At 31.9% G+C, this 13306-nt stretch overlaps 2 protein-coding genes across 7 annotated transcripts; both read right to left on the minus strand.

The window, feature by feature from the left end:
- Positions 1-390: 390 nt before the first annotated feature.
- LOC127243413 (bifunctional adenosine 5'-phosphosulfate phosphorylase/adenylylsulfatase HINT4) lies at positions 391-8030 on the minus strand. 6 transcript variants are annotated; one of them, XR_007836994.1, is made up of 8 exons: positions 7724-8016; positions 7568-7614; positions 6486-6562; positions 6334-6400; positions 5783-5860; positions 5600-5711; positions 2208-2332; positions 391-2116 (listed from the first exon to the last, which is right to left on the minus strand). XR_007836994.1 is itself a non-coding variant. In XM_051263413.1 (7 exons), the coding sequence occupies exons 1-6, from the start codon at positions 7928-7930 to the stop codon at positions 5615-5617; spliced, it is 573 nt and encodes a 190-aa protein (XP_051119370.1). In that variant the 5' UTR covers positions 7931-8016; the 3' UTR covers positions 391-2476; positions 5600-5614. The 6 variants fall into 6 exon arrangements, 3 of the variants coding, with proteins under 3 accessions (XP_051119370.1, XP_051119371.1, XP_051119369.1); XR_007836992.1 differs by having other exon boundaries at positions 2208-2476; XR_007836993.1 differs by having other exon boundaries at positions 2195-2476.
- A 93-nt stretch (positions 8031-8123) lies between these two features.
- Positions 8124-10850, minus strand: LOC127243412 (bax inhibitor 1-like). The gene is made up of 6 exons (XM_051263411.1): positions 10670-10850; positions 9857-10000; positions 9683-9774; positions 8764-8950; positions 8515-8670; positions 8124-8401 (listed from the first exon to the last, which is right to left on the minus strand). Exons 1-6 carry the CDS (start codon positions 10784-10786, stop codon positions 8351-8353), a joined length of 747 nt encoding a protein of 248 aa, XP_051119368.1. The 5' UTR covers positions 10787-10850; the 3' UTR covers positions 8124-8350.
- Positions 10851-13306: the final 2456 nt, after the last annotated feature.

Genomic DNA, 13306 nt, shown 5'->3' on the forward strand with positions numbered 1-13306 from the left:
GCGTTATTGTACTTAACATTAAAAATATTCTTATATTTGTATAATTTTTTGTACACACGTCCTTCTATTAGTTGTTGGAAAATTAATTTGGTGAAATTTGAGATATGGCTAAACCCGAAAACACAAAATCAGATAGATGCAAAATCAAATCCGAGCCTCGCGTGGCATGCGATTTCTTTGAAGTGAATTCGGCCCTCCACCGATCGCCTCCCAAGATAAAACGAATTATCAACGGAATATCAGATTCCGCAAACCGAATTAGAATAGAAGAGAAATTTTCATAATAAATTTTTGGAATTGATATTACATCTTCTATCCAAAAGGGGAGGAAAATATAATATATATATATATATAATATTTTTCAATTTATTTATTTAATCACGTGTAGAAAAAAAACTGTCAACGTCTACTGCACGTTGCATTTAGTTGCAACAAACTATTTATTTGAATATTTATTTATTTATTTATTCAAATAAAATAAATTAATCAAATAAAATGTAGGAGAAATAATTTATTCTTCTTTCACCTATTTAATTAAATATCTAATAATCCCCCACTTGAAAGAGAAAAACGATGACTCGATGAAAGAAAGAAAAATGAATTTTGCATAGGATAAGTAGAATTTTCTTTGAACTTTCCCTTGAACAGTATGTAGTCTTTACCAATTGTCCAGTGTACGCGTTGTCCTTGAACTATTCAATCTTCTAGTAAGTGGACTACATACCGACAGAGAATTCATGTTTCTAGTTCGATTCTTATTGTTTGGTCCGTTTTGGCCATGGAATACGTTCTGGTTCTACGAGAGTTTCTAAAGAATTGAGCCTGAACAGTTCTCCTTAGAAGCGGCCCCACTTCTCTCTCACAGAAATGATCTTTTTAAGTCTTCGAGTGATACAACACTTACTTAGTGATCATCAAAACAATTATTTGCTATCCTCCCTATTATGTCACTTTCCGTTGACAGGAATGGGTCGAGACTATTAGCCCCCACAGTGACATACATAAGTCTTATAGGTAGGTTGTCATATTGAACATAGTTTTTGGGATGTCCAATCTTTTTAGGTTGAGTTTTTCTTTATAAAACTTTTTCCTCAACTGCATCACGGTTTAACCATTTGGTTAGCGGATCCACTAGGCTATCTTTTGACGCAACATGGTCTATCGTAATAACCTTAGTTGTGTTCAGTTATTTTATGGAATTGTCGACGGCGAATGTGTCAACTCTTTCCATTGTACATTTACTTTATACTTTGCCGATAACAGATTTACTATCGTAGTAAAAGGTTATGGCAGGGACAAGTTTGTCTTATTCTAGAATGTTCTCAAAAGAGTGACGAATTCATTTCGCCTCTTCTCCAACATCTACCACAGTTGCTTAGCCATTAATGCATACCGACAGACACCGGTATAGGGAGTCGCTTAAGCCATTCAATATATAATTTTTTGCACATCAAATTTGAGTGTTTCATGACTTTCAAAATTCGTGTTTTTTTTTTTTTTCTTCTGAGGTCGTTCCGGCATAACAGGTGCAGCCTCCATTAGCCAATATGTACATTCAGCGTGGTCAGATAATATAACATATTCCGCTGCCATATTTTACAATTCTGCCCATTGAATTTTTTTGGCTTCTCGATTGCCGCAGCAACAAGCTGCTTGAAAGTTGCAGCAAGATGCTGTGTTACATGGTCCGCAACAGCAACAGGCTGTATGCCAAGTCATATGGTTGTTGTTTGGTAGATGCAACGAGACCCTCCGTAGGTCTTGGAGCCATATGTTGCGAACAAGGCAGCACAACAACGGACTGTCTTACACGGATATCAATAGGATCCCAATTTTATTATTATTATTATTATTATTATTATTATTATTATTATTATTATTATTATTATTATTATTATTATTATTTAACAACAGACTAGTTGGAGATTGCAACAACAAGTTGCGCTCCTTCCGTCGCGGCCTTGAAGACCTGTTCATACTACGCTACCTGCGCAGCTTTTTCGGTAGCAGGCCTCTTGGCTGCCTAATCGTTTGGGCGGGGGTGGTTGAGGTCATGCAATATAGAGAACAAAAGTGTAAAACTAGCTGGAGTTAACCTCCTCATTCTCATCCCCATCTGCGCCAATAAAACCAAGATATAAAGCGATATCAGATCCAACATGTAATGTGAACTTTGTCTATGCTAAAAGCAGACCAGCCATAGGTACCACAGTGGAGAGTTCCCCATCCTTGCAGATGTCCAGGAAGTTCCGCAGTATGAGACCCCGATCCTCTTCCATGTTTGGACACCTCCGAATTTCTTCCACGCCAACACAGATTTCACGGGAATTCGCTTCAAGATTGTTGAAAAATTAATTTGGTGAAATCTGAGATACGGCTAAATCCGAAAATACAAAATCAGATAAATGCAAAATCAAATCCGAGTCTCGTGTGGCACGCAATTTCCTTGAAGCAATTTCAGTCCTCCACCGATCGCCTCCGAAAATAAAACGAATTATCAACGAAATATCAGATTCCGCAAACCGAATTAGAATGGAAGAGAAATTTTCAGTGGAATTGATATTACATCTTTCATCCAAAATGGGAGGAAAATATAATATATACATATATATTTTTCAATTTATTTTGTATTTAATGACGTGCGCCAACGTCTACATTTAGTTGCAACAATTATTATTTATTTATTTATTTATTCAAATAAAATATATTAATCAAATAAAATGTGGGACAAATAATTTATTCCTCTTTTATCTATTTAATTAAATACCCAACATTAGTATTATAAGAAAGTACTTTTATAATTTTTTTCTTAATTTGTACTACATTTTAATATAATAATTAAGAGTCAAATATAAACACAAAAAATAAATGAGACTCTTAGAGTCGAACGAATGTAGTATTATATTCTTATTTAGTAGAAAAACATACAATTTAAAAAAAAAAATTATCATAAAAAATAAAGATAAATAAAAATACATATATATATATATATATATTTATCAAAATTCATGCCAAAAATATACAGTTTTTTTTATAGATGAAAGGAGTATTATTTTACTAAACTCAAATCAAAATCTAAAAGTTAAAAAACAAAAAGAAGAAAGAAAAAATCGCTCGAGGAATATTTTTTTAGTTAATAAAATTAATTCTTTTTAATTCTTAATCAACAAGTAACGCTAGAAAATGTCTCCCAAGTCTTAGAATGTTTGCATTTTTTTTTTCCCTTTCATTATATAATTATTGTAATTTTTAATAAAAATATAATGGTTTCACTCAAGATATTATATTAAACTATTTAAATTAAAACACACACCCCCACAAAGCAAATTTAAAAGGAACATAACTTTGATTTCATATAAGCATTTGTTGCAAAAGAAATCATAGATTGAACTCTGCATTTTTTAAAAAATATATATTTTTTCCTTTCACAAAATATTTTATCAAATATTATTTTTTTCAAACTCATCAAAATAAACACACCCATAATTATAAACTTAAATATATATATATATATATATGTGTCTGCATTTGTTGCCTATTAGCTAATTGTCAACATATTTTAATTAATCACATGCATGTCATTATAAATATGCGCAGAATGTGTCTTAACTTGTCGAATTTAATTGGCAAACTATTAAATGGCCAATTAAATTCTGTCAAATTTACCCAAAGCCAAACCTTCTACGTCATAAAAAAATAAATAAAATAAAATAAATGTGCACTAATTATAAATTTATGATCCCACCAATATTTTATGGACAAAGTTGATTGCACATTTAAACAAAATAAATAAATAATTGATTAATTAATAGAGCTATATATAATTATAATATTATTGTTAGCATAGCAAAGTTTGTCAAGAATGTTTTGAAAGTAAGCATATACATTGTTATATTTGTTTTGTGAGATCGTTAAAAAGAAAATTCTTTTTATATGAGATATAAATAATTATATGAGAATATAAAAATAATAAATATATATCGTGTATTATTTTTAAAAAATATATACAAAAAATAAAAAAATAAAAAAACCATAGAAAGAAGCCTATTTAGTAAACAAATACACTTGTAATAACTAGCGGACACAACCAAAATAGCCCTAAAACAAATATAAATGAGTTAATAAATTATATTATAGGCTTTGCTTAGTTATATTATCCTTCTTTTCTTTGTTAGATTTTATATTTACATATTTAATATTTTAAAAGATCATTATAAATATGATACTACTTTGTACTCCTTCTAGGGTGTGTTTGTTTGGGGGTTGGATTTTAAATACACTTTTTATTTTTTATATTATACTAAAAATTAATTTTACATTCAAAACATCACATCAACATTTATTTATATCACATTATACAACTATTCAAATTCAAAATTTTTACTATTCAAATCCCAATTCAAAATCAAAACCTCCAAACAAACATACCCTTATAAATATCTAATGTAAATATAAATATCTGATTTTTAAAATATATTATTCCTTTTGATAATAGCTTCTCGAAGGCTAGATATTTTTCTCCATACTTGCATGCATGATGCACCTTCCTAACTGAAAAAGAGCTATATAGTATATTAATTTGTTTAGCATTTTATTTTGAAATATTTATTTTTTACATAAAAATTATATCAAAATATAAAAGAAATTCTGTTTGAGTGATTTAAGAGTAAATGTGTTTGGAGGTTTAAAATTTGAGTGGATATTGAATAGTAAAAATTTTGAATTAAAATAATTATATGATATATATAAAGACGTTGATGGAATGTTTTAAATGTAAAATTAATTTTTATTATAATATAAAAAATAAAAAATAAATATTTGATTTGATATATTTTTTTAAAAAAAATAAATTAATAAACAATATAAATACAATAAAATTTGCCAAATGAACATACGTTCGTATTCTAGCGTTTTTTTAATTTATTTGTTTATTTTTGCTTTAATGTTAATTGTAAATATAATTATAAATTTAGTTTTTGTATATTTATATTTATTTTTATTTTTCTAATTGATATATAGGTTTTTATTAATATTTATAATTGTTACTTAAATTTAAAAATATTTATTACTTATTATGATCAAATAAAAAGAATATATATATAAACAATATTGTAAATTTAAGATTAAAATAAAATAAAATATGAAGAGAAATACCTTTGGAACTTGGTGGTTATTTAAAAAGAAAAAAGATACACATAAAGATAAAAGTATAGATTGAAGATTGTCTAAAACATTATAGGAGCATCAAATTATTCGAGCCCAAACATGAGTCTGCAGTTACAAATTCTGCAATAAGGGGCTTTTCGGCTTAAGTTAAAATATTTTATGAACTCAAACTAGACTCGATTTCTATAACTAATTAGCTACTCAAGCAAAGCAAGACAAGATTTTTCCGAGCTTTCTTGAATTGATTTGTCAAAAGCATGGTTTGGATCCAAAATGTAATCACAGCCACATTGTAACGGTTCATCAATCCAACATTCTATCCGTCCGAAGGGGCGGATTTATTGATAGGATCAAACACAATTTTGATTCAAAGAAGTGTGAATCAATTTGTGGTAACTAAAATATACAGCTTGAACAAGGAAAGCCAATTTACCTTATGTAGCAGTTTTTATAGTGAAGAAAATGGCTTGATCCTCTCCAACAGCTTCCCAGCTTCGATAAATACGCCAAATTTTCCCAAAGACAGGTATTTTATAGCCTTCCATCTGCTTAAAAAGATTGGAAGCTTAGATATTAGAAATCCAGGAAATATATGATGATGCACAAGAGCACAAACCTTGGCGTAAAGGGAAGTGCGAAGCAGTGAAGATGCAGGTGATTGACGCTGTTAAATGGGGGCTGGTGGAAGCCAAATCTGAACCAGGAATTGCATGTCATTTGTTTCGACTTAAAAAGCACAAACTCGACTCATAATCAGGAAGAAAAGTGCTTATTAGAAACAGGGAGAATGGTTAATTATAGTACAGTGATGAGGAAAATTTTCATTTATTGTAACATGTCAAGTATGTAATCCATACGTATGCAAGAATTACCCAAAAGGAATGCTACAGAGTGTTTAGACATGTCGAAAATTGAGTAGATGTTAAAGAATGAAGATATGCATTCAATATGGCAACCCAATGCACAATAACACAAAATTACGACTACAATTGTAGATTAAAAGGGCATAAACTTGGTGGATAAATGAAATTGGCATTGCTAAGCATTAAGAATATGCAAATAGCAAAGTTCAGAGGGAAAATATGATCTACGTTTTTGTTCAGCTCCTATGAAGGACAAACCACACAACATTTAAAGATTGCTGTAGTTGATGCACTTATAACATACCTATAGTCATTGGCATTGGATGCGTCTCTTTGCAGTAAGTTTTTACCAACATTTAGCATATGGCTGACTACAAGGGGGAGAAGGTGAAATCAAAACAATGCAATGACACCAAACATGATTTCAAACAAGAATCAACATAATAGTATCATCACCCAATGCAAAGTCTTCTGATGTCCTTCGAAGGTCTTTAACTGTTGGTATGTGCTCAATTGGAATAACCAAGTAGTGCCTAATTTGAAGAAACTAAGATGCATTAACAATAAAGCCAAACCACAGTCATGGGTGAGAGCTACAACATTAAGATTTGTCTTTTAAGAGGGGTGGGCAAACATGTTATAATTCCTTTCAACTTGAACAATAACAAAATTCAACCACACCTTAAAAATAAGAAATGGTAGAACAAGGAACGGAAATTTAGTAAACTAAAGAAAAATTCCACTATCAATGAGTCGAGCATAAGTATGGTCAGGACACAGAACACAACCAATTTCAATGAGAATGATATAAAGAACAAGAATAGAAATGCAAAAGTGGTGAGCCTAGTTGGCTAAACATAACAAATTTCAATGAGAATGATATAAAAAGAACAAGAATAGAAATGCAAAAGTTGTGAGCCTAGTTGGCTTTAGACATACACTTTAGCATGGTCTTGATTACGTTTTTGCAATTATTGTCAAAGTTTGTTCCAATTTAACCTATTTTACTTTGGTTGTTGAAACACTATAGAAGTTGTACCCTAGCATACATCTTCTACAAGTTGTAGGCTTGTAGCACACTGTAGAAACCCCAAAACACTGACAATGAAGAAGCAGACTTTTATCAGTTGTGAAATGCTTCAACGTAATATTATGTCTATCTAAAAATTGAAGCCATTCTAGATTCAGTAAAAACAAACAAAAACAATAAAAATGTCATCATCTTGTTACGATCAAGAAGACACAGTAATGGATTGCGATTGAATTCCTCCGACAATATTAAATTTGTAAAACGATAGACACAAACTCCAAATACCTATTGAAGACTTCTCATATCCTTTTATTTTAATTAATACCAAAAACAACTGCATTAAAGAATCCTCCAAAATCGAACATCATCTCCATTTCGCACAAACCGTCATAATCAACCAGAAACCAGCAATAGCTCGAAATGATAAGTTTTTTCAAAGTGAAATAATTTTTGAAACCGTTATAGCAAACGAGACAAAAGCTGATTAGGAGTCAAAGCGTCGATAAACCTGAATGCAGACGGATTAATATCTTGGAAAGCAACTACTTTATCATCCTGCACGGGAATACAGAAGTCGAGAAATATGTACACCAAACGCAAGCATATGTAAGTTGCAACAGATTAACGGAAGAACAAGCAAAAATTTAAACAAGGAAACGAAGACCTTGTGGAGGAGAACGGCAGAAGTACAACCGCGGGCGATTTGGCAGAAGATGCAAGGCGGTGACAACGTGTTAGCAGCCATCGCCACTAGTATTCGATGATCTCCGACTGAGAAAAATGCTTCGGCAAGTGATCGTAGTATAGACAGTTCCAAATTCAGTTCACAAAGTTTCAACTCACTCTTATTTATACCCTTACATTTTCGCATATTTGCGGTTAAGTCCTTCCCCAATTGAATCTTTTCACAATACTCCCCCCTGTTTCACTTGCCTTTCAAATTATCATTAGAAAAAATGGTTCTTTGCCTATTGACACAGGAAGGAATAATTCTTCATTATATAACAAACTCCATAACAATTCTTAGATCCTAAAATTCTATGACAAGGAATAAAAGAGTATCCTAAAATTGAAATCCCCGTTATTTTTCATTTAAAATATTACATTAAAAAACATCATCCAATTATCAGAGCTAAGATATCACATGTATTAGCATCATCAATTCACATGTTTTCAAGCAACAACAAAAACAAAAAAACGACACAATCCGTCGAGCATATAACAAAGTACAAAGTCGGGCGATCAAAGAAAGTCATAAGTTTATGCACAAGACTTATTTCGTAGGGTCGAGTTAGTTTCTTCTTTTCTTCTTCTTCTCCTCCTTTTCCGAAGCATTCTTTAACTGCAAAGAACCATTTTTTCGAAATTGTCAGCAAGAGATGCACCAACATAGAAAAATACCAATCATCATACTATGTTCCGAATCCGTAAATGAATTCTCTCAAATGTTATTACCATGATGATGAGAATCCGAACAAAGATGGCGACAAAGTCGGTGAATAAGGTGAGAGCATGCTTCACGTAATCCAGGTCTCCAAAATGAGCCTTCTCGATGATATCCTGGGTGTCGACGACGACATAGCCCACAAACACCAGGAGTCCGAAATACAACTGCCATGTAGAAGAAAATTGTGAGCACCTTCGATCAATTGTTTATTTCCTTCGATTGCTATAAGGGGGCGTCAAGTAAATACTAAATAATACCTCGAATTTGAAAAGGGCCATGGAACCACCGAAAAGTGAAGTAGCAAACTGCAACCAGAGAAGTATGGAGATACCGGAAGAGAGCAGCCCCCCGAGGTACAAGTACTCTCGACGGCGTGCTACCATGGCAGCTGCTGAGAAACAACCGAAGGCCACGGCGCAGCCGACAAAAGCACTGAATAGAATGCTACAACAAAAAATTTAATTACATGTTAGCTTTGCAACAAATGATGTTTCATATTGAAACTGAAATTTGCATAATAAGTTCGCCTTTCATTAGCAGAAAAACAGGTTAGTTCAGAAGTTTTGAACCTTCTTATACAAATATACGAGCCTCCATATAACATTTGAAAAGGCCATCAAATATATAAATAATGAAGTATACTTAATACTCACTAGCCCACAAACAAAATTATACTTCCTCCATCTACCAAAATTATATAATCCGTTAAATTTATGCATAATGCATAATGTATTTATAATAAACAACTTTATCTACTCGCAATTTTATTACCAATGTTTTAACAAATAATAACAAATTCACCACCATTTTTTCTACTTATCCCCACCCCTTTTTATCAATTCTTTAATAACTTCTCATAATACCTTTCTTTATTTTTTGCATATCCCACTTCTATATTAAAATATCTTTATTTTTAGTCTCCATATTCAATAAGAATGCATGGTTTTTCCAGACAGGAGACGAGTATATAGTATTCACATAGTTGAAACGAAATCCTACAAATAAATGCAAAACTAGGAGCAAAAGCAAGTGTACAGAAGCAAAATAACAAAAAGTTCACAATATTGTACATCTTAAAGTAGAACACAATTGAAACAATAGGAGGCAACAAAAGAACTACGAATATTATCCAGAATGACACCGGAAGTTAAATACTTATCAGAAAAACATTTATACCTCGGATCAAAATCAATTGCCAGTTCAATCAGAGGGCCAACAGAGGCTCCTTGAAAGGCTGCCGCAGCCATGAGAAGTGACACTCTTTTTTGCTGTTTGTGATCAAACAAATAAAAATTAAAATATTGCTCCTCTTTGTTATGGAGAGAATGGAAAAGGGTACCGAAACCAAACCTCTTCATATTGGGGCGTAGAGAGCATCCAGATGATGCACCCAATGCTTCCAAGAGTTGTAAGAAACCCACCAATATTGAAAAGAATGTGAAGATAAGCTCCAATAGCAGATGTCACAAGGGTGCAACATAGCAAGAGATACACCTAAGATCAAACAGATTAATGCGTTAATATAACTCAACTACTTCTCGTCATTGGATAGGTGGAAATAAACTAAACTGAAAATAAGGCTATAACTTCTCAACAGTCTCCAACCATTGACCACCATAATAAATTGAAAGATGGCGCAACTATACTTTATAACAAATTTAATTTACTGAATAACAATATCGGTAATGTATCTGCTGAAATTGAATCAGGCCTGTTTTATTGTTTATCCAGCCAAATAATGCCGAGAAACCTTAACATGGAAATTAGGTTTAAGAGAAAACGGAATAAATTTCTCCGTGAATTTTACATAACTCGCGACCAAAGTTGAGTTGAAAATTAATCAAAAAAGAGAAGAACCTAATAGATAAGATGATAAAGAATCTGTCATCCCCATGTCATAATATATATATATATATTCTTCCAATTGAATCGAGAGGAATTCTATATTCCAAGCGTATATAATCAAGAGAGTCAATTCACCATTCCAAAATCTAACAAATAGATCGAACCCTAATTTTACCCCACGCAGAATTTTCATAAGCCATCCTTCAAAACGAGTAATTCAGCACACAATTTCCATCATAATCTTTCCCAAACACGTAACAGCAAGTTCGAGAATAAAAAAATCGGAAGACAATCAAACATAGCAGAGCGGAATCTAACCTGTTTGAGATGATTCTGAACAACCGGGGAGATCTGGCGTAAATTCTTGAGCGAGTCGTAGCTCCAACGCGATCGAGAGGCGGATTGCGAATCGAAGAAAGACGCGAAGGAATCCATTATCGTTCTGTTCTTGACTGGATTTCAAAACCAACCGCTGTATGTATTCTGATCAGAAAAGCCTCTCTCCTATCTATATATATATATATATATAGGTAGACTCCTAATTTCTTTTTTTATTTTCTAATATTCACGCGTCTTCTAATTTTAAATTATAAATAATTACATAAATATTTTATTTATTTGTTAGTAAATCTTAAACAATAATAATAATAATTTAAAGTTTGTTTCTTTTGATAAATTTAAGAAAATTTTAATTTAAATTTATATTAAAATAATGTATAATATAATTTTTTGTGTTAAAAAAAAAATATATTTATTAAAAAAAAGCATAGTTCAAATAGTGAAATTTTGTATAAAAAATCTTTAATAATATTATAAATATACAAATAAACGAATCCATAATTTTCTTGCACTGCAAGTTCTCTTTTAAACTTGTTTATTTACAAATAAATCATCACTAAAAATAACAAATAATTTTAGTTTAATTAATTGCTGACTATTTTATAAAATAAAAATTTTGACATGTTTATATATGACGTCATAAATAGAAAGAGAGTGCGGGAATATTCTAGACAATTCTATCGCCGCTGCTGTGAAACTTCCGGAAAGCTGGGGATAGTCAAATTGATCCACACCGTCAATTCCGTGGAGTCCTCCGATAAATCGTGTGGTCAGGGATGTTTGATAAGAATTGCCCATCGGCGGCGCCATTTTGATGCTGCCACGCACCTTGGCCAATCGCAATTCGCCACGTCATCAATCTACTGCTGCGTGCCACTCCTATGCCAAGGAATCGTCATTATACATTAATTACATTAATTAAGGATGGTGTGTATAATTTTAAAAATACTTTAGGGTGTGTTTGTTCGAGTAATTTTGTGGGATTTATATTATTTTTATGAAAAAAATTTCAAAAGTATTAAAATAAACCGTTATTTTTTATTTTTTATATTATACTAAAAAAATAATTTTATATTTAAAATATCACATCAATTATTATTTATATCTGACATATACTATTAAAATTTAAAATTTTACGATTCAAATCCAAATTTCAAACAAACACACCCTTAAAGTTTTTTTAGGTGGTTATATATAATGTATGTTTTCTTCCTATGAATCTATTGCATATTATAAATACCATTATATTTATATTTTTTTATATTAATAATTTTATGGCAAATTTATATATTATAAAAATAAAATAGTTTATATATAAAACTATCAATTATTATTAAAATATAATTTATTAAATTATATATCAAAATAATTGTTTACTTTTCAAATGGACAAAGAGAAAATATGATAAGAAATCATATTTAGTTTATCACTTATTCAATTAATTTTTTGTGTGGTACGTAGAATTATATTGATAATACAAAAAATAATATTTTATATTAAATAATTAATTTTTTATGGTGAATAATATATATTATATTAATATATATATTTAATAATATTATAAAAAAAAAATCATTAAAAAATATCTTAGTGAAAAGATTGATTCTTATTTTACTTGATTACCTGAGTTGTTCGCTTCTTCCACCCAAATGGGGATAAGATCAAACAAGGAAATTGTAGAATAATATTTTTTTCGTGTCTTAATAATATATCTATTTTTTTATTTTAGTCCGTCTCATAATAAAGTTGTTGATGTAATTTTTCAACAAAAATAAAGTAAAATTCAAAGATATAGAAAATATCCTTAAACTTGATTAATTAGTGCCTGAGATTAGGAATCTCTAAACACTGTACGGTACAGAAAATAAACTGGAAAATAAAAGACTGAAATTTAAAGTGGTGATCCCCAAATCTGACTTTGCTTTGTTGAAGTTGATTGAAGATTCCTTGCCAAATGATGATCCAAATCCTTAAATATTCCCTGGGAAACCGTACTGAAAACCGTCACCCGAACGGTTACAACGTCTCCTTCTCAACCGTCTTCCAACCTTTCTCATGCTGACACGTGTCCCCAGCAGACCAAAATTCCCTATATTTCACTCCTTGAGCCGACCACAGACCTTCCGCTCTTTTGGCCCGACTTCGTCCTTCGTCCGACCTACTTCTTCGCCCGACCCCACTTGGGCCGACCTCCATATCAACCGCCCCCTGTCTTTGATCAAAGGCCTCCGCGTCTGTCCGTACCTCTTCCTTGCCCGACCTTCCTCTTAACAGACCTCCGCGTCTGCCCGACTTCGGTCTGGATTTGGATCAATTCTTGAGATCTTAACTTTCTTCCTTTTCCCGACCTGAAAGCCTCCCGACCTGCGGACTTCCCGTCCTGATGACTTTCCGCCTTGAGGAACTCCCGACCTGAAGACCTTCCGACTTGAGGTCCTTCCGTCTTGAGGACCTACCGACCTGAGATCCTTCCGACCTGAGGTCTTTCCACCCTGAGGTCCTTCCATCTTGAGGACCTACCGACCTGAGATCCTTCCGACCTGAGGTCTTTCCGCCCTGAGGACCTTCCGTCTTGAGGACCTTCCGTCTTGAGGACCTACCGACCTGAGGACCTAC

This window comes from Andrographis paniculata, unplaced genomic scaffold (genome assembly GCF_009805555.1).
Source record: "Andrographis paniculata isolate CXL003 unplaced genomic scaffold, ASM980555v1 Contig95END, whole genome shotgun sequence".
Lineage (NCBI taxonomy): Eukaryota > Viridiplantae > Streptophyta > Magnoliopsida > Lamiales > Acanthaceae > Andrographis > Andrographis paniculata.